The sequence below is a fragment of the Balaenoptera acutorostrata genome, chromosome 8 (assembly GCF_949987535.1).
Source record: "Balaenoptera acutorostrata chromosome 8, mBalAcu1.1, whole genome shotgun sequence".
NCBI lineage: Eukaryota > Metazoa > Chordata > Mammalia > Artiodactyla > Balaenopteridae > Balaenoptera > Balaenoptera acutorostrata.
The window spans coordinates 56125375-56149585 of record NC_080071.1 but is presented as its reverse complement, the minus strand read 5'-3'; the positions used below and the strand labels follow the sequence as shown (position 1 = coordinate 56149585).

The 24211-nt window shown below is 41.2% G+C and overlaps 1 protein-coding gene and 1 pseudogene across 3 annotated transcripts in view; one reads left to right on the top strand and one right to left on the bottom strand.

Moving 5' to 3' along the window:
* The window catches only part of ANKRD44 (ankyrin repeat domain 44), a 326656-nt gene that overhangs the window by 120525 nt on the left and 181920 nt on the right, over positions 1 to 24211 (top strand). For all 3 annotated transcript variants that reach the window (XM_057551441.1, XM_057551440.1, XM_057551439.1), the window contains exon 2: positions 2515 to 2598. In XM_057551441.1, coding sequence (XP_057407424.1) covers positions 2515 to 2598 — 84 coding nt within the window. The remainder of the gene's footprint in view (positions 1 to 2514; positions 2599 to 24211) is intronic.
* Positions 10127 to 10570, bottom strand: LOC103013220 (40S ribosomal protein S12-like; annotated as a pseudogene).

Sequence of the window (24211 nt, the reverse complement as noted above, 5' to 3'; positions counted from 1 at the left end):
TCCTTGGGAACATTCCAGCCATAGCTTGGAACCCTTGTCTTTCTTGAGGGGTGTGAGGACTGAATATCTTCACGCATTCCTTAGACTCATGAGTGAAGAGAGGCTTTGCTTACCTAGCTCTGTTTCCTTAAAGTGACTAACTAGTGGTGCATTAAACTGGGATGGGTTTGTGTCTCAGAATCTTTACTTCTCAACTGTTGATTGACCACTGTTGACTCAACACTAAAATCTTGTCTGCCTCTGCTTGTCATCCCATTGTTATTGGGGTTTGTTATTTGCTTTCTCTTAAGGTTCAAAAAGGCGGAAAAGTATACACAGGCATTTGACCACAAGCAGAGCAGATAGAGAATTATGAAATAGATACACAAGATTCAATATTTTTGTTGAAATCCTGACTTTGTGTGACTGCCTGTTTTACATGAAATATGGTCCTTGCCATGGGGCAGATAGCTTGGAGACGTGGTTAGCAGGTAGTCAGCAAGTGTGGGAAGGAAGTCCTTGTCTTGGGCAGAGTGCCAGCTGACACCAAACTAGTCAAACTTGCATTCTTTTCAAGACTTCTTTCCTGCTACTTAATTGTTGGCAATTTGAGAAACTATCTTTGAATCATACACCTTGGCAGGAAGGTAGGATTAAGAGAATATTGGGGACAAAAAAAGATATACAAATGTCCACTCGCTGGAAACTTCGATGGCAGAGGGAAAACTGTGGACAAATTCCTGGCATATGGAACTATTTATCTGCCATTTAACATTTTTTATATAATGTTTCCTCAGGGAATCTTACTATATTCCTACTGACAATACTTATATTGGTCCCCCCAGATAACAAGGAACACCATCAAAACATGTAAGAGAGGCAACAGGAAGGTAAAAAAGAGAAAAGAAAGTTTGTAGGGAAAATCAGGACTTGGAGTCTCACATAGATTGCACAGGGAGAGGTTGAGGCAGATAATGCTAACCTCATCACCTTAGGCCAGTGCTTTCCAGTTCCCAAGAACTAAGTGGGTGTTTATTAAAAATCTAGGTTCTCAGATCCCACCCCAGAATCTCCAGGGAAGGGATCTGGGAATACAGTTTTAACAAGCATCTCAGGTGATTCTTACCATCAGACAAGTTTGAGAAACTGCCATCATCCTATTGCCTACTAGGACTGAAATATTTCCAAAAGTTGTAAGTAAGTATGTGTGTGTGTTTGTGTGTGTGTGTGTGTGTGTGTTATTGCCAAGGTTTTTAAAGTTTGAAAAAAAATAGTCAAATAGCCTGTATTGGCATCATAAACATTTCTTAGTGAAAACATCTGTTATTTGTGTAGGGTTGTAGAGTTACAGAGGGTTTTCCCATATATTATCTCATTTGTTCCTGATACCAACCGTTTGAAGGGCTGGGCAGCGAAGATCATGTTCGGCCCCAGATTACACATGGGAAGTGGGCACCACATGTAGCTGGCAAGTGGCAGAACTGGCTTTGAACAGGATCCTTTACCATGTGGGCAAGCCCAACACCAACCTCTGAGCCCATGCCTTTTCCTCTTTTCCCCCCACACCCTGGTCACCAGGTTGATGGCAGCATTTGTAACATGGATTTGCATACCCACACCTTTGCACACCACGATCGCTCTGCCTACATGTCCTTCCTTCCCTGTCTGCACGCTCAAACTCATTCATTAAGGTGCCTTCTATGAGGCTTTTCTGGATACTCTTCTCACCCTACCACCCAAGCAGAGACAGTTTCTCTTTCGGCCGGGTTTCCATCAAGCTTTACAAATCCTTCTACCATATGTTGGGTCTTGTTTAATATAGGTGAGTTCAACGATACCTGCTCAGTAATGCCTCCCTTCTTGCTCCCCACCCCGCCATTGTGCCACTTACTTTATTTTTTTAAATTTTTATTTATTTATTTATTTTTTATTCTACTACAGATGACAAACAGTAATGTTAGCGTTGAATAACCACTTACTTTAAGTAGATGGGAAGTAATCACCTCTAAAACACTCAGTGCTTGTTGGCTAAAGCTATGGGAAGCATTCAGGAATGATTTAAAGGGTTGTCCAAACATTGACAAAGAAGTGTTCAGGAGGCCAGAAACGTGGCCATTAACATCCTCTAGGAACAGAATTGTTTAAAGGGACCAGGGAACATTGTCTAATGAGAGATGGCGGAAGGACAGGGGACTCTATGCACAAAAGCATAGATTTGGTAGTTTCCTTGATAGGTAATTTAAGGGCCTTTCAAGAACATCTCCAACTAGGGGTGATTTTCATGTTATGCTCATAGCCCCAACTTAGATGTGACTGTCTGTCATGGCTTTCAAATCATATTATAGTTAATTCTTTATGCAAATACACCCCCTACTAGACTTCGAGTGAGGGTGAGCCTGAGCCATATTCATCTTTGTCTGCCAATTGATAATTGTTGAATAAACTTTTTGGGGAACATATCTTCTAGCCATCTGCATCTGAATGCAATCCAATTATTTAATTATAGTTCTAATTCAAATTCTCCTGTGTTTACAGCCACCATTGGTCCAAGCAATCTTCAGCGGTGATCCAGAGGAGATACGGATGCTCATCTACAAAACGGAAGATGTGAATGCTCTGGTAGGAGATGCTCTGGCTTTGCCAGCTCAGACCCTCTTAACCTTTTCTGTGCCATGGATCTCTTTGGTGTCTGGTGAAAACCCTGTCCTGCTTCTCAGAATTCTGTTTTTAGATGCACTAAATAAAATATATAGGGTTCGAATGGAAATCAATTATATTGAAATTCAGTTATCAAATCAAATTTTTCCTATAATAATGTATGTGTTTATCAGCACATTTAAACGGCAAGATACAGTAGGAGATCTAATAGTGACCATAATTTAAAAATAGTGATGAGCCTGATGAATATTTTGTGCTACCTGCTACCACTCTAATGTGGTATGAATGTGATTTCTGCTGACACTACTGAGGTTTGCTGCCCGCGTTCATAATGCGAAGAAACGTGGAGTTTCCATTAGAAGTTAGTGAAAATAGAGACAGAAAATGTGTACATCTAGAACCCTTGCCCTACAGCAGGGATTGACAAACTATGCTCTGTCACCTGTTTTCGTACAGACTACCAACTAAGAATGGTTTTTTATTTTTTAAATAGCCGAAAAAAGAATGAAAAAAGAATATTTTGTGACACAGGAAAACTCGATGAAATTCAAATTCTGATATCTACAAGTAAAGTCTGGTTGGAATACGGGCAGCGCAGCTTTCATATTGCAGCAGCAAAGTTGAGTCGCTGTGACAGAGACAGTATGTGACCTGAAAAGCCAAAAATATTCACTCTCTGGCCCTTTAGAGGGAAATTTTGCTGCCCTCTGCTCTGGAGGGTCCATGAACCTGGGATCAGTGGATGGACTTGGCATTCTGTGTGCACCCTGAAATTGTATGTAATATGTGTGTGCACTTGTGGACATATTTTTTTCTGTGAAAGGGTCAAGGCATTTCATCAAATTCTTAAACGGGTCTATGACCCCCCCAAAGATTAAGAACCACTGGATCTGGAAGTTCTTGAAATAAAGAAACCTGCAATGAAGAAAGGTGAAAAGAGTTAGTCAATCATTTACCCTGTTAATAGTTTTCTAGACCTAGATTAAACAGGCAATTATGTACAGTACATGCTACTAATTTTCTTAATGTAACTCAATTACTTAAATGCTCCAGTCCATCGGGGAGAGGAGTTTTCTTTGAAGTCTCTAGTGTTCGGTAGGCACAACAGAGTCAGACACGTCAGGGTAAGAAGAGCTTTGCCACAGGGAAATGAATTCTGTCTGAGGTTGCATCTCTATCCGGTCGGCTGAATGCTTTATTCAGAAGGCGAGTCATTGGTGCAGCCATTGTTCTGTGGCAGTGTAGGTTGCTGTGGCTTTTTGAAAAAGCTTTGGGCCGCTTCTCGCCAGTTGGCACTGAAAACAACGGAGCAATGTGCTGTGACATTTTTGCAAGGTAAGCACAGATGAGGACAGGGCCAGACTACTTGAGAAGGCAGTTGGGCCCTTGTGCAGGGCCGGCGGGGCCCTGTACTTCTGAGAGGAGGCGAGGCAAGGAAGGTGATCATCTATTGTTCTGACATCACCATAATTTGCCCAGCCTGTTTTGTGGCTTTTCCTGATGATCATGAGCAAACAGGACTTTTGTTCAGTCACACATCCCAAGAAAGATTGTACTGTCCTCTGAATGGCCTTTATTTCTCCTTAGGAAAGTGACAAACGGCCGCTGGCTGGTAAAGATTAGGGGAGCTTAACTTGAGTTGTCACCTAACTGTGTGACTGAATTAGAGAGGTTTACTCCTGAACACGTAGATTCCTAAGTGTCTGATGGCTCAAACATAGGAGAAGGTTGATTCTCTTATGAACAGATTAGAGGGGGTGGCTCTTTTCCACATAGAGTCCCAGGTATCAACATGTAGCTTCTAAGGTCACTCAAGGGGTTTGTCTCTAGTCCAACCAGAAGGGAAAAAAGAGTGTGGAGGCAAAGCACGGGAGGATTTTTATGGGTCCGCTTGGCAGTGACTTAATCACTTCCACCCACGTCCCACTGCCCAGAACTCAGTCACGTGCCAAACTTACCTACAAGGGAGGTTGGGAAATTAGTGTAGCTGTGGCCCCAAAGAGTCAGAGAACAGGGACTTGGGTGAACAATTAGCAATTTTGGCCACACCAGTTTTTGGCCTTAGATAATTCTAGGGAATACCTCTTACTTGTCTGTACAGTGTCTTGTTCATTCGACAGTTATTTACTGAGTTCGGACCCTGTGTTAGGTGCTAGGGATACAGCAGTGAGAAGATAGCTCTTTCCCTTGTGAGCTTACATCATGGCAGAGAAGGCAACAAATGAGAAATCACACCTTGGTGTATTTCTGAGGGAAAATCCAGGACACTATGTAGGGGCCTAATCATGAGGGGCTAATGAGACTACTGAGGAAGTTGATTTGTATTTGTAGCCTGTTGGATGTGTGGCAGCAGAAAAGGGTGGAATAAAGGGAAGGAGAGGAATAAATGAATGAATGAGTGGTTGAATGAGTGAATGAACACACACAAGGGGGGCCTGAGTTCCTTATGTTGATCGTGTGGCTTTTCTGGGTCCACAGCCCCTTTCCACCACTCTCACCTCTTAAGACTCCCTCTTCATGTCTCCCGTTCCCTTCTCTCAGGTGAGCGTAAAGATCATTTGCTCCCCTACTCTGTTATCAGGTGTGTTGGAGACACTGAGCTGTCCTCTTCATCTCATGATTTTCCTTTGCCAGCACTCCGTAGGGATCAGTCACAGGGACTGTTTGTGGGAGGTGGATTAGGCAGTGTAGGGGAAGTGGTTGTTAATAAAGGGCATAGGGAGGTGGAAGATAAATAAGGATTAGAAATCTAAGCCTAGAGTTTCATTTTAGGATAGAAGAGAGGCTGCTCCAGTACATTTCAGTGTCAAGGAAGGGAAATAAATCGTGGAGCCTCTTGTTAGTGGGAAGACAGTATTTGTCTTCCCTTCTCACCTTTTGCTTTTCCCTCTTTACCCCTATTTATTCACTCGATTCTTCCTTTCTGCCCTAGGTTCTGACTTTTTTGCCTTCTTTTTTCTTCCCCACCTTTCTGTATCTTTTGATGGGTTGCCTGTTCTTTGGTATAAATACCCTTTGATTAGCTGATCCTGATAGAGGAAGAGTCTCATCCAGCTTTGCCTCTCTGTGTTTTTCCAAACTTTACTTCCCAGTAGTAGTATTCATGGACCCTATGCATCAACCAAACCAAATTACTCAACCCACTGGTATTTTATTATTTTCTCACTTCTCCACTGTTCCGATCCCACCTCTCCTTCCAGGCCTCCTACTTCCTCTGGTAAGTTGGCCTGATTCTCAACTTCCTTTCTGCTGCCTTCTGTGCCACCTCCCAACTCCCATAGCTCTTTGCACCTCACTGATCACTTTACTTGAGTTATTTATGTCTGTGTTTTACTTTTGAGAAACTATGTGTTTGATGACATGATTGCTGTGTCATTCATTCTCATTTGCTCAGTGGCTCAGTCCAGTCCTTGCAACACTTGCTGAGTGAATGACTAAGCCTGCTTTATTACTTATGTTGAGCCAGTTTGTGGTTGCCTATTTTTCATTTCTGCCAATGAGGACAAGTTGCCAAATAATTCTGGCTTAGTTAGTGGCCCTCAGTTCTCAGTTGTAATATTGAAAGTTCTCTTCATAAGATTGAAAATCTGTAGATGGATTTGAGGAGCCACTGAAGGATCAGGAAGGGTACTCTTGAGTCTTTTTTGTGGTTTCTCTGGCCGGTGGCATGCCAGGGGCTGGAAAGGTGGGAAGACAGTTATATGTTCTGAGAAAGCCATTGAAGTTGACCCAGCTGTAGCTGATAATAGAAAGATTTAGAAGCCTCCATCAGACTAACTAAATTGAGGTGGAGCATGTGAAGTCTAAATGAATGCAGAGAGTCTGAAAGCCAAAATTTGAACTCAGTAAAGGCATTTTGGGGATTATGTCCTGACAACATGACATCAATAGACCATTTTACCACGCACCGCACTGAAACAAGGACAGAGACAAATTGGTGCCTGTCAATAGCGAGTGGTGAAGACAGGGAAGGAACCATGCCCAGTGAGGAGTGGCTGAAGAAACTGGTGATGTTTTAGACTTGGGAAGGACAGGAGAACTGTCTGAAATAGTTCAAGCACTGTCAAGTTAAAGTGGAGCTCTTCTTATATGTCTCGTGGTTGTCAGCTGCAGAAAATAAGATTTCAGGTCAAAATATAAGAAATAACTTCATAGAACTGTCTAAAGAAGTAATGAGTTGACAAGTATTAAGTTCCCTGAAAGACCACTAGACTAGAGATTCTAAAGGTAGCTAGTAGTAGTAACACACATTGCCCCACTCTCCTGTCTTGTGCCCTTGGCTGGCATTGCTAATGGTTCATGACCTCTTTTTCCCCTCTTAGTCTTAAAGGCCTAAATTCCTTCTCAGGACAGCATTATTAAATTGGAATTGGCCTATAAATTGAAATCTTCTTCCCATGCCTGGACTAGGTGATGTTTACAGTCTCTTAAAACTGTGAAAAACTACAATTCTAAGATTTGTAAGTCCCACGCGATAGCAAACCCATGGAGTTTATTTCATTTTTAAAGTATCACTAACAGATAATGAACACACACACACATATACACACACACAAAATCATTGTCATACTAAATAAAATTCGCAATAATTCCTCAGTATCACCTAATATCCAGTGCATATTCAATTTTATTTTGTCCCAATAGTTTATCAGAAATGCCTTTTCACAGTTGGGTTGTCCCTGTGTTGATTATTTTAATGCATCTATTTTATACAAAAAAAAAAAAGATTTTTCCAAGCAGTTAATGTTTATTATTTGCCATAATAGGATCTGGCCCAAGTATATTGGTGCATTTTGCTTACTCTCTTCAATTCCAGGGTAGGAAGGGATGATGTGTGCATCTACTAGAATAAATCTTGAGATGAAAGCTAAGCTTATGTTAGCAAAGTACTTAAAGTGAAAAAAGGGAAGAAAAGCATTAAAGCTGTGGTTCTTGACAACGGACAGTAATTCAGGGGATGGTGGCCTGCTAGTCTCAAGATCCAAGTGAGAAAAAAGAAACTGTATCAACATTGTATGATGAGGGGATTTTTTTCAATAAATAAGACAAATTATCAATAGTAAATTTATAATTTGTTCTCATGTGTGTGTTACTATACGTACAAAAAATACACCATACATAGTTACAAAAAAAATTTTTTTATGATTAGAACTTTTAAGATCTACTTTCTTAGCAACTTTCAAATGTGCAATACAGTATTATTAACTATGGTTACCATGCTGTACATTACATCCACATGACTTATTTATTTTATAACTGGAAATTTGCATTATTTCTTTTAAAAATAGAATATATTTTTTGAATCCATCCAGAAGGCTGCAATCTGACTCTACCTAAAGAACTTTGAGTGATAAATTTAATGTCCTCTCTAAACTTTTCTCAGCTTCATTCTATCATGTCATGAGAACATGAGAAATACAAACTGTAGAGCACAGGCTTTTAAACTTCTAGATTTTTGTGTATTTTCCCTCACCTACATATATCTTACTTGATATTTTCTTTTTTAATGAGGAATTTGATATGGGGGATAAAGACTTGAGGTGTTTTGTTAGCTTAGAGACCTGTACACCCTCTAAATTAGACCTAAATCAGAAACTGCTGGGAGCAAGGAGGCTGCAAGCAAGGGTAGGGGGACAACCCCCAAAGCAAAGTTCCATAAATACAGAAGCACACTGTCACTGGGGGTGATGACCCTCTCAACTCTCACTGAATGTTCCTGCACAAGAATGCAGGCGCAGCGTGGCCCAGACTTAAGTTTTTAAGAGAAAATACAGGAAGTCTCTAAATTGTTAAATGTTGGTTCCAAAAAAATGATCCAACATCATTCAGGCCAAAGAAAACACATCTGTGGGCCAAATCCAGCTTGCCGGCCACCGTTTTGCTAACTGTGGATGAGATCGGCAAATATTTAACAGTTAAGGTTTCTCTGGCCACCTGCATCTGGAAATCTAAAGCATGGTCCTGAAGCAGAGGGTCCGGGGTTCTGGGGAGAGCAGGGACCCGTGTTCTGCAAGCATGGACAGCACTTCTGGCTCCCTGGCCCATGGGTAGGCTGGCAGCCCCTTCACAGCTCTGGGAGGGGTGCTTTTTGTCTTGAGGGTAGGTGCCCATCTCTCAGCGTATGCCAGGCAATACTGTCACCCTGCTCCTTGTTGGACCACTGCCCAGGATGTGGGGCTGTGGTTTGGAAGCCATGACCTATGTCCTGTAGAGAATGATTCATGAACTCCAGACGGCTCTGAGCAAGCTGCAGCGATGTGGCTTCAGGGCATTTACGATGTGTGAAGGCAGGTCTGGTTAGCATCATTCCTCATTGCCCTCCGGGGCGCTGAGCAGCTGAGGCCCCATTTCTCCAGCACTGGCCTTGGAGGCCAGAAAGCCATCCTCCATGAAAGAGAAATCTTATAAGGGTATTTGACATGCACCCTCCAGATAGTAGAGATGGATATTTTGGAGCTATGGAAGAATTCCAAGTATAATGGCATTAGTATTATTTTACAGTTGCTAGACATTTTTACAGCACAAAAAAGTCTTGAATTAAAAGATGTACTTTGTAAATAGCTTGAAAATGTGAACATCTCTAGGATAAAGGGTTATGGTTTTCCATGTTAGCTGTTAAGTTTGGGGGAAGGATGAAAATGTGAATAAATGAGCTACATCATTCTCAGATGGAAAGAAGACTCACTTGTTAGAAATTAATGTATAAATTCAGTGCATTTGATTTGGGTGGTAAGACTTGGATTGGGGAAACTTGACAAGATCATTCTAAACTTTATCCAGAGGAATAAATATATGAGGAAACTCTTGAAAAAGAAAATCGGTGAGGAGAGAATTTCACCAAATATAGTAAAACAAATTACAAAAGTATAGAAATTAAAACAATGTGTTACTGACATAGGAATAGACAGTCAAATCAGTGAAACAGATATAGTGAGTCCAGAATTAGACTCAAGTGTATATGGTCATTTGGTATAAAATAAAGGAAGCATTTGATACTACTAGAATGAAATGGATTATTTAATAAATGGTGTTGAGACAACTGGCTGGTAAAAAGCTGAATCCTTCCCTAATTCCTTATACCAAGATAAATTCTAGAGGTAGAAAATAAAAAGATGAAAGTAATGGAATACAAGGGGGGAAATACTTTTTTTTTTTGAGGAACAAGAGCCCAGTTTTTTTTAAATTAATTAATTAGTTTATTTTTTGGCTGTGTTGGGTCTTCGTTTCTGTGCGAGGGCTTTCTCTAGTTGTGGCAAGCGGGGGCCACTCTTCATTGCGGTGCGCGGGCCTCTCACTATCGTGGCCTCTCCTGTTGCGGAGCACAGGCTCCAGCCACGCAGGCTCAGTAATTGTGGCTCACGGGCCAAGTTGCTCCGCGGCATGTGGGATCTTCCCAGACCAGGGCTCGAACCCGTGTCCCCTGCATTGGCAGGCGGATTCTCAACCAGTGCGCCACCAGGGAAGCCCAGAGCCCAGTTTTTTTATTTGATCATTTCTTGCATTTGAAGTACTCCTCGATGACATCCTTGGCCTGAGACTCTGCCATAGTCCTTGACCACCACACAGCTGCAGCCAACCACTTTACAGGGTTTTCCCTGTCAGTCTTACAGAGGCCTACCCGTTCCCCTAGTTTCTTGTTGTCATCAACCTTAATCAGGTTGATCTGGTGCTCAGCACAAAGGGCCTCCACCAAATTGACATACATAGGCTCATCACAGTTGGATGCAAGCACACAGAGATGGGCTTGGTGCTTGTCTAAGGCTTTGGCAGCTTCGCGAATTCCACGTGCTAGGCCATCGTGGATGAGGGCGGTCTTCAGCACCTCTTGCAGAGCAATATTAACGACCATTACACCTCCAGCAGCAATGCCTTCCTCGGCCATGGCGGTGGGTTACGGGTGGAGCCGAATCTTGAGTGCACCCACGCGTCCGCCTCCGCCTCCGCCTCCGCGCGGCTCCGCGGCGGCGACAGGGAAAGAGGGGAAATACTTTTTTAATCCTGGCGTGAGGGAGGACTTTCTAAGCATAATAGCAAAGATAAACATCATAATGGAAAAGATACCTTTGAATATATAAAAACTGTAAACTTCTGTATATTAAATCTCTGTAAACAAGGTTAAAAGATAAACTAAAGGTATGTACACTATATGTGGAAAGTGTTAATGTTCCTCATATATATAAAGAACTCTTGCAAATTATTTAGGAAAAGATAAACACCCAAATAGAGAAATGGGCAAAGAATATGCAGAGGCCACTCACCAAAGAAACTGTAGATAGCCAACACGTATATGAAAGGGTGTCCAGTCTCAATTTCACCTGAGATCTAAGAATTCATATGACAGCCATACGGTGCCATTATTTACTTGTCAAATCAGCAAAGATGAAAATAAGATCTCAAGGAGGGTGTAGACAAAGGGACACTTTGATGCCTTTTTGGGGAAAGTGTGATTTGTACTAGCCTTTGGAGGGCAGTTTGACATCTGTATCAACATTCAACAGAGTATATCCTTTGACAGAGCAGTACCACGCTGGGGAATTTACCCTAAGGGAAATCACTGGACAACTATATATACAAAAAATGCTTGTTGTTCTGTGGTTTATAATAACAGGAGATTAGAAATTACCAGTAGTTTATTTCTGAAATATGTTACAGTATATCCATATGTGGTAATATCATACCATCTTCTAAAAGGGTGATTTGTATCAATTTTTACCAATTACATATATTTATTGGTGGATAAGATCTTCAAGGTCTATTTTTTTTTTTTTTTTGGCTGCATTGGGTCTTCGTTGCTGTACACGGGCTTTTCTCTAATTGCAGCGAGTGGGGGTTACTCTTCTTTGCGGTGCGCAGGCTTCTCATTGCAGTGGCTTCTCTTGTTGTGGAGCACGGGCTCTAGGTGTGTGGGCTTCAGTAGTTGTGGCACGCAGGCTCAGTAGTTGTGGCTCGCGGGCTCTAGAGCACAGGCTCAGTAGTTGTGGCGCACGGGCTTAGTTGCTCCGCGGCATGTGGGATCTTCCTGGACCAGGGATGAACCCGTGTCCCCTGCGTTGGCAGGCGGATTCTTAACCACTGCGCCACCAGGGAAGTCCCTCAAGATATATTTTTGAGTGAAACAGCCAGTTGCTAAACAGCATATGTCATGTGTGCATATAAGTTTAAGAAGAGGTCCAAAAGGTTAATTATGGTTGAATCTGGGTAGTAGGATTTCCGCTGTTTTCTTTATTCCTTTGTGTGTTATTAAGATTTTTTACACTGACCAAGTATTGTGTTGATAAATGATAAAGACTAATACATTTATATCAAGAAGCCACATGCACAAGAAAGCCAACAAACCAGGTTCCAAAGTTGTTCATATTTAGTATAAGGATATGACTGCTAAAATGCACTTGTTATATTTGTTTGAATAAGTACAGCGCATACTTCAGTGGTGTGGTACTTACTACCCATAGTGATAAGCAGAGAGGTGCTCCCGCCTTTTATTACGTGACAGGGGCCTTTCTCGTGGTGGTGGGAGATGTTGGCATCTCAGTAGAGTCCTTTTCTTCTACCATCATGCTTCCTTCTTTGGAGGAATTTCAGGGGGGACCCCATTCATTGGCATTTAAGACTGGAAATGTGTATGAATGAGATTCTAGAGGGCAATATCATATAATTTCATGTCTTTTTACTTAGGTTTATGAACCACATGTCATATCATAAATTATGGAAAAATAATTTTTGATTGCTAGTTTCAATTAGGGTAAAAATCAAGTGAAAGTTTCCAGGTGCTTTTTGGGCTTCCTTATTTTCTAATTTCTTTTATAATGACAATATACTCATAATCAGAAAAAAGAACGTTTAAAGCTTTGTTGAAAAGAGCTAACTCATATTTAAAATGAATTGGGCAGAGAGAACCACATGCCCAGATCATTCTTAAGAGATATGCGCAAATTAAAAGGACATAACATATATTTTAGATCAATTAGTTGTGTCAGCTGTGATTTTTACCAAGGAAATATTGCTTTTGGTTTCAAATGTTAAATAACTATATAATTATGACGGCCAGAGGACTTTCCATTTGTAGTTTTATAGATGTATTATCATTGCAACTGACTTGAAAAGAAAAGAAATGCAAAGAGCTTAAATGTATGTTTTATTTAATTAGGGTAGAAGCCTGCGGGGCTGGGTGGGATTTTTTCCCCAGGAGGTTGCATAGCTGGTTGTAGTCAAGTCAGTTGCCACCTTTCTGCTTAAAGAGATGTTCCTGGCAGTCAGTCTAGGGCAGCTGTGGGTTTCTTGCTATGTACTTTCTGAAGTCACCCTGAGTGTAACACAGGCCACATTCTCCTTCTCCTTCAGCCCCTTCCTAAACTCCTTCCTGGCTTTCCTTCTCCAACATGCACCTGATCAGAATTTTTGATGTAACACCTTCACAACCAACCCTTATATGTCCCCGCTTGATATACTTTATTTGTTGGTACATAATCCCTATCATTCACACCAAAATGCAACTGTGGTGTAGGGAAAAGAGTACTAAGTTTAGCTCAGAGGCAGAAGCCTTGGGTTCTGTGTGTTTTTGAGTCAATTAATCTACTCTGGGCTCAGTTCCCTGTCTATAAAATGAGTATGATAACAAACTTTGTATAAGGTTTTGGTTGGAGAGATGCTATGTGTATATCTGTTAGGATTATATTTGGCTGCATTAGAGAGAAAATGGATAATAGTAAAATGGTAGCTTGTAGTAAAATAAAAGCTTATTTCACTAAAATATGGTGGTTTTGAATAAAATAGAAGTTTATTTATTTCCTATGTGCAAGTACAGAGATAGACTGTCCCAAGACTAGCGTGGTACAGGCATACCTCAGAGGTACTGCGGGTTTGGTTTCAGATCACTGCAATAAAGCAAGTATCACAATAAAGCAAATCACATAAATTTTTTGGTTTCCCAGTGCATATAAAAGTTATGTTTACATTATAATGTAGTCTATTAAGTGTGCAATAGCATTACATCTAAAAAGCAATGTGCATACCTTAATAAAAAATACTTTATTGCTAAAAAGTGCTTAACCATCATCTGAGCCTTCAGCGAGTCATAATCTTTTTGCAGTAGTAACATCAAAGATCACTGATCAAAGATCACCGTTACAAATATAATAATAATGGCAAACTTCAAAATATTGCAAGAATTGCCAAAATGTGACACAGAGACATGAAGTGGGCAAATGCTGCGGGAAAAATGGCACCAATAGACCTGCTCAACTCAAAGTTGCCACAAACCTTCAATTTGTAAAAAAAAACAAAAAACAAAAAAAACTCAGTATCTGAAAAATGCAATAAAGCAAAGCACAATAAAACAAGGTTTGCCTGTACTCAATGATGGTAGGAGCTAGTCTTTGTCTCCTTTTGTGCTGCCGTCCTTGGTAGGTGGCTTCCATCTCATTGTCCAAAATGTCCACTTGAGCTCCAGCCATCACATCCAAATTCCAGATAGCAGGAAGGTGGAGGAAGGGGATTCCACCCCCACCCCACCCCAAGGACACTTCCACTAAGGAAACGATTGCTTATGTATTATCTAGAACCTCATCATATGTTCATGTACTCGGCTAAAAATAATTGTTTTTTATGAAAGAAAGAGAGATGTTGGGGCAAACCAACAGTCTTTGCCATGACCTTTGAAAGACTTTTGTGACCTGAGAAATACTCTGAGTCCAAGAAACTACATTATTTATGTAATATGACTGTGAGGCAACCACATATACATTCATCCATTCACCAAATATTTATTAAATACCTGCTAGAGGTGTAGCACTAGAGCTGACACCCCATATGCTTTCTCACATTTTCTTAGTTAGTTTATGTTATTTCCAAAAATGAGTTTGAGAGATCCATGTAGCTGTGATTCCCTCCCCGCTTCCCGCTTTGCTGTGCATGTGGGAACATAACATCACTAAAATACCATATCCCTCTATTTGGGAGGAGGGAAAGAGAAGGGTGACACTGGAGCATGTTGTAAATGGCAGCTCTCTTAGCTCACCAGTACAGACACTGTGTGTTTTCCCCTCCAGCTCTTAGAGGTCCTGTCTTTTGTCATCAATGCTTCATGTTGCTTTACATCTTGTGTCCCTACTTACTTTGTGTATATGCCTTTCCCGCTATTTAAAACAGATGTGCTGGATTGTCTCTTTATCATCTGCCCTCTCCCTTTCAAACAGGGAACACTCTGTGTTTGAACAAGCCTTTGTTTTATTTGGGAGGCAAAGATGGATGGATGGATGGATAGATAGATCAATTAGTGGGCGGGGGGGTGGATGGGTATGCAAGCAAGCATGTATAACCTAAAGGCCAGGCAGCATTGTCCAGTACTGGGGTTATTACTGTTCTCAGGGGACCCCGATGTGTGTAGGATCCCTAAGGAAACAGGATCTGCAGTCACAGGCTCAAGACACTCCATTTGGAAAGGATCTGGAGATGTCTGACATCCTTCCTTGTAATCTTTCAAGAATTGACAGTAGTGGGCTTTTTTTTTTTTTAATCTTCTTGTTTCTTTTATTATGAAAAATTTCAAACATTCAGAAAACAACCATGAGCCCACTACTGAAATGGAACAAATGTTAACATTTTGCCATATTTACTTAAAAAAACAAAATGAAATTTTATAGCTGTAGAGATTTCCTCATATAAACACATGCTCCTTGTGTCATTCATGTCTTTGCATTAGCACCACCTTATCTGAGACACCGTCCCAGAACTTCCTTTGTAAAAGAGGCTCCCTCCATCAGCCTCTAACCTCTCTTGCTAGCACTTCCACCGCCTGACATATACAGTGCATTTTTCTGTCTTCTGTCTGTCTCCCTCCTAGCACGTCTAGCATGTCTTCTCCATGAGAGCTGGGACATGGCTTTGTTCCCATTGAATCACCCTCATCTGGCATCAACTAGGATCACATGAACAGAGATGAAGCCTCTTTTAGGCTTCCTGACCCATCATCTCCCTCCATGTCTCTCTCCCCAGGGGGAACCACTGTCCTGAAGTTTAAATACCCTTCCCATCCTTGTCTTTATATACTCTAATTTTATTTATACCTTTAAATCTCTGTGTGTGCATGTGTGTACGCAGATGCCAAAACAATAGATGGTGTTGTGTATCTTTAAATACATTAACCAAGCAAGCTGTTTATATCCTCTGTAACTTGCTTTTTCTTGTTCAACGTTATGTGTTTGAGATTTATCTACGTGGATACATGCCCACAAGAATTTACTTCATATATTTCATATTCCTACAATATTCCTTCTTGGATTTTATCACAGTGGGTCCACAGCCTTTTAATAATGGCTATATTACCCTTCTTTTGTCAGGAACTCTCTGAATCTGAATCTGATCTGTGGTAACAATTGTACAAATCCTAGAAATGGGCTAAAAAATTAAGATGGTAAATTTTGTTATGTGTATTTTACCACAATTTTTAAAATTTTAAAAAAACTTATTAAATTATACATTTAGAAAAAAATAAGTTAGAAGGGGGACCAATAAGGCTTGCACTCTTTGTAAAAGTAAAACCATTGTTAATGGTAATTTTAGAGACTTAATTTTACTCACCGTTGAATATGTTTAATTATAACAGTAGCTTTTTCAAGGAATTGCGATTTTGTTCTTTGTACCTTAGAAACTAGAATTCCCTCAAAGAAGACATACAAATGACCAACAGGTACATGAAAAGATGGTCAGCATTACTAATCAGGGAAATGAAAATCAAAACCTCAATGAGATATCACCTCACACCTGTTAGAATGGCTATTATCAAAAAGACCAGAGGTAACAAATGCTGGCGAGGATGTGGAGAACGGGGAACCAACCCTTCTATACTGTTGGAGGGAATGTAAGCAGGTGCAGCTGCTATGGAAAACAGTATGGAGGTTCCTCAAAAAATTAAAAATAGACCTATCATATGATCCAGCAATTCCATTTCTGGGTATATATCCAGAGGAAAAGAAATCATTGTCTTGAAGAGATCTCTGCACTCCCATGTTCATAGCAGCATTATTTACAGTAGCCAAGGTGTAGAAATAAACTTAGTATCCATGCATGGGTGGATGGATAAAGAAAACATGGTATATACGTACATTGGAATCTTATTCAGCCTTAAAAAAGAAGGAAATCCTGTCATTTGCAATAACATGGATGAACCTGGAAGACATTATGCTAAGTGCAATAAACCAGACAGAGAAAGACAAATACCACAGGGTATCACTTACATGTGGAATACAAAAAAAAAAAAAAGGTAAATATGTGAGGTGATAGATGTGTTAATTAACTTGATGGGAGAATCTTTTCACAATGTATATCTATATCAAATCATCTCATTGTATATTTCAAATATCTAAATTTTTGTCAATTATATCTCAGTGAAGCTGGAAAAAAATAGAATTCCCTCAGAGATAAATCACATATTTCAATATATAGTTCTCCCGTATTAGAGAACCTTTAATGGCTTTTCTCCTAAGGAGAGAAAACTTGAGAACAAATATATTGAGTCGCCCTAAAGTAATATTCAGAATTCTTGGCTTTTGACAAGATTCTAAATGTCAGGGAAGTCTGTTTTTGCAACAGCATGACAACTTGACTTCACACGTTGGTACAGATTAACTGCAGTGCCTGGATTTTCTTTAAGACACATTCAAATATTCCCTTTCCAAGCTTCCTATTAAAAGCAGACTTGTTAGAGGACAAAGCTTTATTTATAAAGCATTTTGCAGATATAATTATAGGTACAATTGGAAAAGTTAAGGAAGATTTATCACCCATAATTTTGAATAATAACTCAGTAGACCTTGGCTAAATGTGAAAGTGTTCTAGAAGGATCACACGATTGACCCTGTTTTTCATTTTGCTCATAAAAATCCATCCGGGCTGTCCCATGAATGTCTTGTTTCTAGAGATACAGTCAGATTTAATGAGCTATTTATCAGTTTCAAAACAGGTCCTGCATTTCTTTTTTTTTTTTTTTTAAACATCTTTATTGAAGTATAATTGCCTTACAATGGTGTGTTAGCTTCTGCTTTATAACAAAGTGAATCAGTTATACATATACATATGTCCCCATATCTCTTCCCTCTTGCATCTCCTCCCCTCCCACCCTCCCCATCCCACCCCTCTAGGTGCTCACAAAGCACCGAGCTGATCTCCCTGTGCTATTGGTATATGTCCCCGAACCCTACTAAACTTGAATACTTAAAAACACTATTTAAAACATATTTGGCAGTTAAATTAACTATCTAACCGCGGCTGTTTCACTTCAGTTCAATCAGCAGATGTTTATTGAGCATCTACCATGTTCCCAGCACTGTGCCAGGGCTGGGACTATAAGATGAATAGAATAGGGTTCTGGTCCTCCTGGACCACATAATCAGGTGGCTGAGACAGATATTTATCCACGTTATCAAAGGAAATGGTCAATGCTACAATAGAAGTAGAATCGTCCTGTTACTGCACGCTCCCTGTGTGGCCAGGACTCTTAGAGCAATAGATTACTACCCTCAGCAACAGTGCCAGGAAGTGCATGGGCAGGTGTGAGGGTGGTGATGGGGGGAGAGCTTTTAAACCTACCCACCATCTTCATCAACTTCCTTCTTCAAGCTGCCAATAATAATAATGACAGTAGTTTTTGATTTGGGCAATTGATCTTTTCTCAATCTTATATAAAGTATGACTAAAAACATCTTTAGAAACTTATTTTATTGAATTAAAAATAGACTTTATTTTTAATAGCAGTTTCAGGTTCACAGCAAGATGGAGCAGAGGATGCCCTCTGTCCCCACATATGCACAGCCTCTCTCACTGTCAACATCCCCGGACAGAGTAGTACATTTGTTACAGTCTGTGAGCCTGCATTGACATTCCCCTCAAAGTCCACAGTTTACCTTAATATTTACTCGTGGTGTGGTACATTCTGTAGGTTTTGATATAAGGACATGTATCTGCAGTTATAGTATCATATAGAACAGTTTCACTATCCCCCAAATCCTCTGTGCTCTGCCTATTCATCCCTCCCTGTCTCTGTTTTATTGAACTTTACATATAACCTAAGTAAGAACAGTTGGCCTGAAATGCAAAAGCGGCTCCAGCTAGACTGTCACACCAAAGCCCTCCCAAGCACATTCTGGAGTCACTGCTGACTATGTTACTTCCTTTGGTCATCCACGCCTCTACGTGAGAGCTGCTGTGTTTAGCGCAAATGCTCACAGTTTATGTTAAGAGTCTGTGGCATTAAATTCTGCGGTTTCAAAACCATTGAATGTGGTAGATGTGTTCACGGTCAACTTTTTGTTCACCATCCTCCCTTTCCCATCACACTTTGACCACCCTTGTCTTTATAAAAAGGTCGGAAGTCTCCAAACAGAATCGCCTTTGTACTGCTGAGGGTTGGGGGTCTTCTGTGCTCCAAATGTCTGATTACAGTACAAACAGACCTATTTGCTTTTAGGGAAGCAAATGTTTTCTGTGTCCAACTGAGCTTGTAAAATTTCATTAAGAAGCTAATCATTAGCCCTGATTAAGTAAACACTGGATGTTCGGCATGAATATTTTAACTTCCTATTTCCAGGCTGGCTTAGCCTTCTCAAGGTTACTGATGGTTGTTAGCTGGCACCGATAATTTTTCAGTCACCTGTGCAGTTTTCCACTCCATCATCAGAGAATCTCCTCCCCTCCCCCATTCAACTGGGGAAGAAAACCAGGGCTCTCCTAGAGTCCCAGACATGAAGCTGGTTCTCTGATGCTCATTAGAGGACTTTTTTTTTTTTTAAACATCTTTATTGGAGTATAATTGCTTTACAATGGTGTGTTAGTTTCTGCTGTGTAACAAAGTGAATCAGCTATACATATACATACATCCCCATATCTCCTCCCTCTTGCGTCTCCCTCCCACCGTCCCTATCCCACCCCTCTAGGTGGACACAAAGCACCTAGCTGATCTCCCTGTGCTATGCGGCTGCTTCCCACTAGCTAGCTATTTTACATTTGGTAGTGTATATATGTCCATGCCACTCTCTCACTTCGTCCCAGCTTACCCTTCCCCCTCCCCCTGTCCTCAAGTCCATTCTCTATGTCTGTGTCTTTATTCCTGTCCTGCCCCTAGGTTCTTCAGAACCATTTTTTTTTTCTCTTACAGTTGAAGTAGTGAATCTCATTGCTGCCAGGACAAGAGACTAAACTCTGCTCTCTTTCTAATTCAACTTGAAATTGCCACCATTTCTATCCCTCCATATTTGCCTTTATAAACATTTCAGGCTTTAACAAAGATCAGATTTCCTTTTACCGATACTTACAAGTCAGTAGGAAGACGTGCTTAATATTACGCTTTTATTTTCAAATCTAGGAAAGAGCATAAAAGATAAAGATGCAAAAACCTTAAAGCAGTTACCGCCAGTGACTCAGACGTTATTAATATCGCTGTGGGCACAAGGAATTGGAATGGTGTTAGAACGATTTTCTCCGGGGAAGAATACATTATGACAACATTTTCCAAAGTGTGTTTCTCGGAGGCCACAATAAATTTGACTAGTGTTTAGAAGGGGAAATAAAGATATTTTGTGGCTAAATAAAATTGGGAAGTACTTCTACTGCAAATTTCCTTGTTTTAGTGATTTACAATGTGTATTGCTTTTTCAAAGCTCTGGGAATTCCTGCCATAAGGAAACCTGTTTAACTTTCTTCAACACAGTGTTTCAAATTTATTTGGCTTCAAATGCCTACTTTTTTTTTTTTTTTTTTTTTTTTAATGTGACACCTGGAACCAACGCTCAGAGCCAATGGGATATACCTACACTTTGGGATATCGTGTTGTAGAATGAGAGTCTCTGGAATAGTCTGTGGCAGTGGTTCTTGAACTTGAGTGTGCATTAGAATCCTGGAGGACTTGTTAAAATACTAGGTTGCTGGGTCTCACCCCCATAGTTTCTGATTTGGGAGGTCCAGGGTGAGGCTTGAGAATCTCTTTTTCTAATAAGTTCCCAGGCAATGTTGATGATGCTGGTTGGGGACCACACTTTGAGAACCACTAGTCCATGTTCAAACTGGAAGGAAACAAAAGTTATGGGGGATGGGGGTGGTACCACAGGTGTGCTGCTATACAGTATACAAGTTAGTGTACTCATACAAGATATACCGATCAAACCTGCTCTGTGTCAGGCACCATGCTAGGTGCTGGAGATGATCCTGGCATTCAGGAGCTTACAGTGTAGTAGAGAGATAGACAGTAAATGGGTAAAGGAAATGAGTCATAGGTCCCTATGAATTGAGAAGACTACTGTGAAGGAAGCCAGCAGTGTGTGTGCTATGATACTCAATAAAAGGTGGTCGGGAAAGATCTCTCTGAGGTGGCAGGGACATTTCAGCTGAGACTGGCCATGAGAAACCGGGGGGCCATGAGAAGATGGGGATGATGTTTCAGTCTGGATAAAGCCACGAGCAAAGGCCCTGGGGGGTGGTGGTGGGGGGGGGGAGAGTAGCAAGTTCTGGGAATGGAAAGAAGGCCAGGATGGCTGGAGGACAGTGAGAGAGAGAGAGAGAGTGTGGAAGAAGAAGAGGTTGGAGGGGAGACAAGGAAGGGCCGGGTCACTGGAACTGAATGAGGCAGTTTGGGTTTAATTCTAAATGCGAAAGGTTCTGGTGACTATTGTAAACAGTCACTCTGGGTGTTGTGTGAAGGAAGGATTGTAAGGGGAAGAGTAAAAGCTGTGAGACCAGCAGGAAGACCATAGCTGGAGTCAGGGTAGAGGTGATTTGCCTGGGGTTAGGGCAGTGGCTGTGGTCAGGCGGCCATGTACTCATGAGCTCTAGGGGGCGCCACTCACAGGGATTACTTGTGGCTGTTAGCAGTGGAGAGATGTGGATTACTTCCCAGCATATCTCGGAGGTAGATCATCCCGGATTTGATGATAGGTTAAGTGTGAGGGTCAAGGAACAGACAGGTGCCAGGAATGACTCCTGAGCAACAGAGAAGGGGAAGAGCTGCAGGAGGAGGAGGCAGCTCATTTCAGAGAGAGAGGAGGGAACTAAACAGTTATTTTTCAGGGGGACAGTGAAGTGACCACAGCCAGTTATTCTGCTAATATAGTAATTGGCTGTTTGCTGGTACACAAGAGAAATGATATTGGGGTTTAATAAATACTCTTATTAGAGAGTTGCTCTATGTGTTGTGTATCAATGGTTGCCTGGTAGCCCAGAATTAGAAAACAAATAAGGCCATTTAACACTAAGCATAATGTTGTCTTTCTCTAATAATTCAGAGAGCACTTCAGAACCTCACAGAGACTGTTACTATTGCTGTGTAACAAACCACCTCACAACTTAGTGGCATAAAACAGCCATTGTATTATGCTCATGGATTTTGTGGGTTAGGAATTCAGACAGGGCACAGCGGGATAGCTTCTCACTGTTCCATGGTGTCTGGGCTCAGCTGGAAAGACTTGTCAGCCTGGGGGGACTTGACAGATGGGGGCTGGAATCATCTGGAGATGTCTTCACTCACGTGCCTGGCAGTTGATGTTGGATGTCGGCCTGAGCACCTCCACGTGGGCTCTCCACGTGGCCTGGACTTCCTCACTTCTCGGCCCCTACACGATAGTTGAACTTCTGACATGGCAGCTCAGGGCTCCAAAGGCGAGTCATCATTGCAAAGATCTTGAATGTTTGAATTATACGAAACAGGTTGCTGAATTCATGTTCTGCTTAATAGAATGCTAGATATGAACGAGATTGCCTTGCTTGCATGCTGCCTCGGGGATAATTTGGGAAGAAGAGCCTGGTTTAGGGAAAGAGCTGGCTGTTTTGCATTAGAACAGATGACAAGGGTATTCTCGCTTTGGCTGTGAGCCAGTCATGTGATAAACAAGTATTTTTCCAGCCTCTTCTACTTGCCCAGCTCTCAGGGGTGAAGCAACCAAGCATAGTTCATGCTTATCGGATAATAAGAGGATGTTTATAAACTAGGACATATAAGAACTGGTTTGGAATTATTTTTTTTTTAAATTTTATAGCTACTTTATTTATTTATTTATTTATTTTTGGCTGTGTTGGGTCTTCGGTTCGTGCGAGGGCTTTCTCTGGTTACGGCAAGTGGGGGCCACTCTTCATCGCGGTGCGGGGACCGCTCTTCATCGCGGTGCGCGGGCCTTTCACTATCGCGGCCCCTCCCGTTGCGGGGCACAGGCTCCAGACGCGCAGGCTCAGTAGCTGTGGCTCACGGGCCCAGCTGCTCCGTGGCATGTGGGATCTTCCCAGACCAGGGCTCGAACCCGTGTCCCCTGCATTAGCAGGCAGATTCTCAACCACTGCGCCACCAGGGAAGCCCGGTTTGGAATTATTTAAAAGCATTACCTGGATTCAGATTTCCCAAAACCTCTATTAATAGATCCATTCTGGTGAGTTTCATCCATGAAGTAGCAATGCACAATGCTTCCTTAGAAATTGTTCTTGATGTGAATCTTTGGTAGCCCTTGATGACTAGAAGACACCAGTCTGAGTTGGATGGTCTAACCCTAAGATAAATCCTTGATCTAAGGCAGTAGATTCCAAAAAGGGGAGTATAGGCCTCCCAAGAAGTGTTCAAGATGATCCATGGAGGGCAATGGAATACCTACCTCTATTTCTTAAAAAAAAAATTTAATATATATTTTGTGTGCATCTTATAGAATATTAAATATGTAATGCATGTATGAAATTTATGATTGGTTAATTTAAAAAATAATTTTGTTTGTGCTCAAAAAGTTGTTTTTTGCTGATGGAGTACAGCTTAAAGGTGTGTTTTATCACATTTATTCCTTGTTGCTAATGCTTTTCAAACTTTATTATGCAAATCACCTAGAGAAACTTGATTTTTCTCAGCTCAGTGCAAGAGTGATTAGAATTTGGGGAATTGATTCACACTAAGCTCACAAGAGAATGATTTATCAACCAAAATGCCAAATTTATTAATTTCCAATAGCTGGAAAACAAGACCTATCATTGATACATGTTATGCTCTTATTCTTGGACAAAGTGATTTATCTCAGGATATGAAGTATCAGAAAGCTATGTGTCTTTTAGACACAGAACTGCATTTTCTGAGCTTCTCTAGTGTTTAGGGCTCTTCTTACATATGACCTCCTGGTTACCACTCTCTGTTCCTAGCTCACCTGGCTCACAGGTGCTCACCCACAGGAAATGAGATGCAGCATGTGACCCACTCACTGTGGTTGGTGTTCAGTCCACCTTTCTGGCACCCTGGTAATTATAGGTGCCTGTGGCAGCAGTCAGATTTTGTTCACCAAAGATGAAAAGCTTGTCTGGTCAGCTCCTCTGTCAGGTGACACCTCCTGCCATGTTGTCATATTTTGATTTCGTTCATCTGATCCTGTGCATCTCCAGTCACAGTGTCTACTAGAGAGGATGTTTATCTGGCCCTTGGATATCTTGATTACCCTGGAATTTAGGTGAGACTGGGTGGGACACCTTATCCTTCCCCACCTCTGTCCCACCCTGACTTCTTTCCCTCTTCCCATCAGCCAACCAGAATGGGGGAAAGAGTAAAAACATGGATTACATAATACAGGCA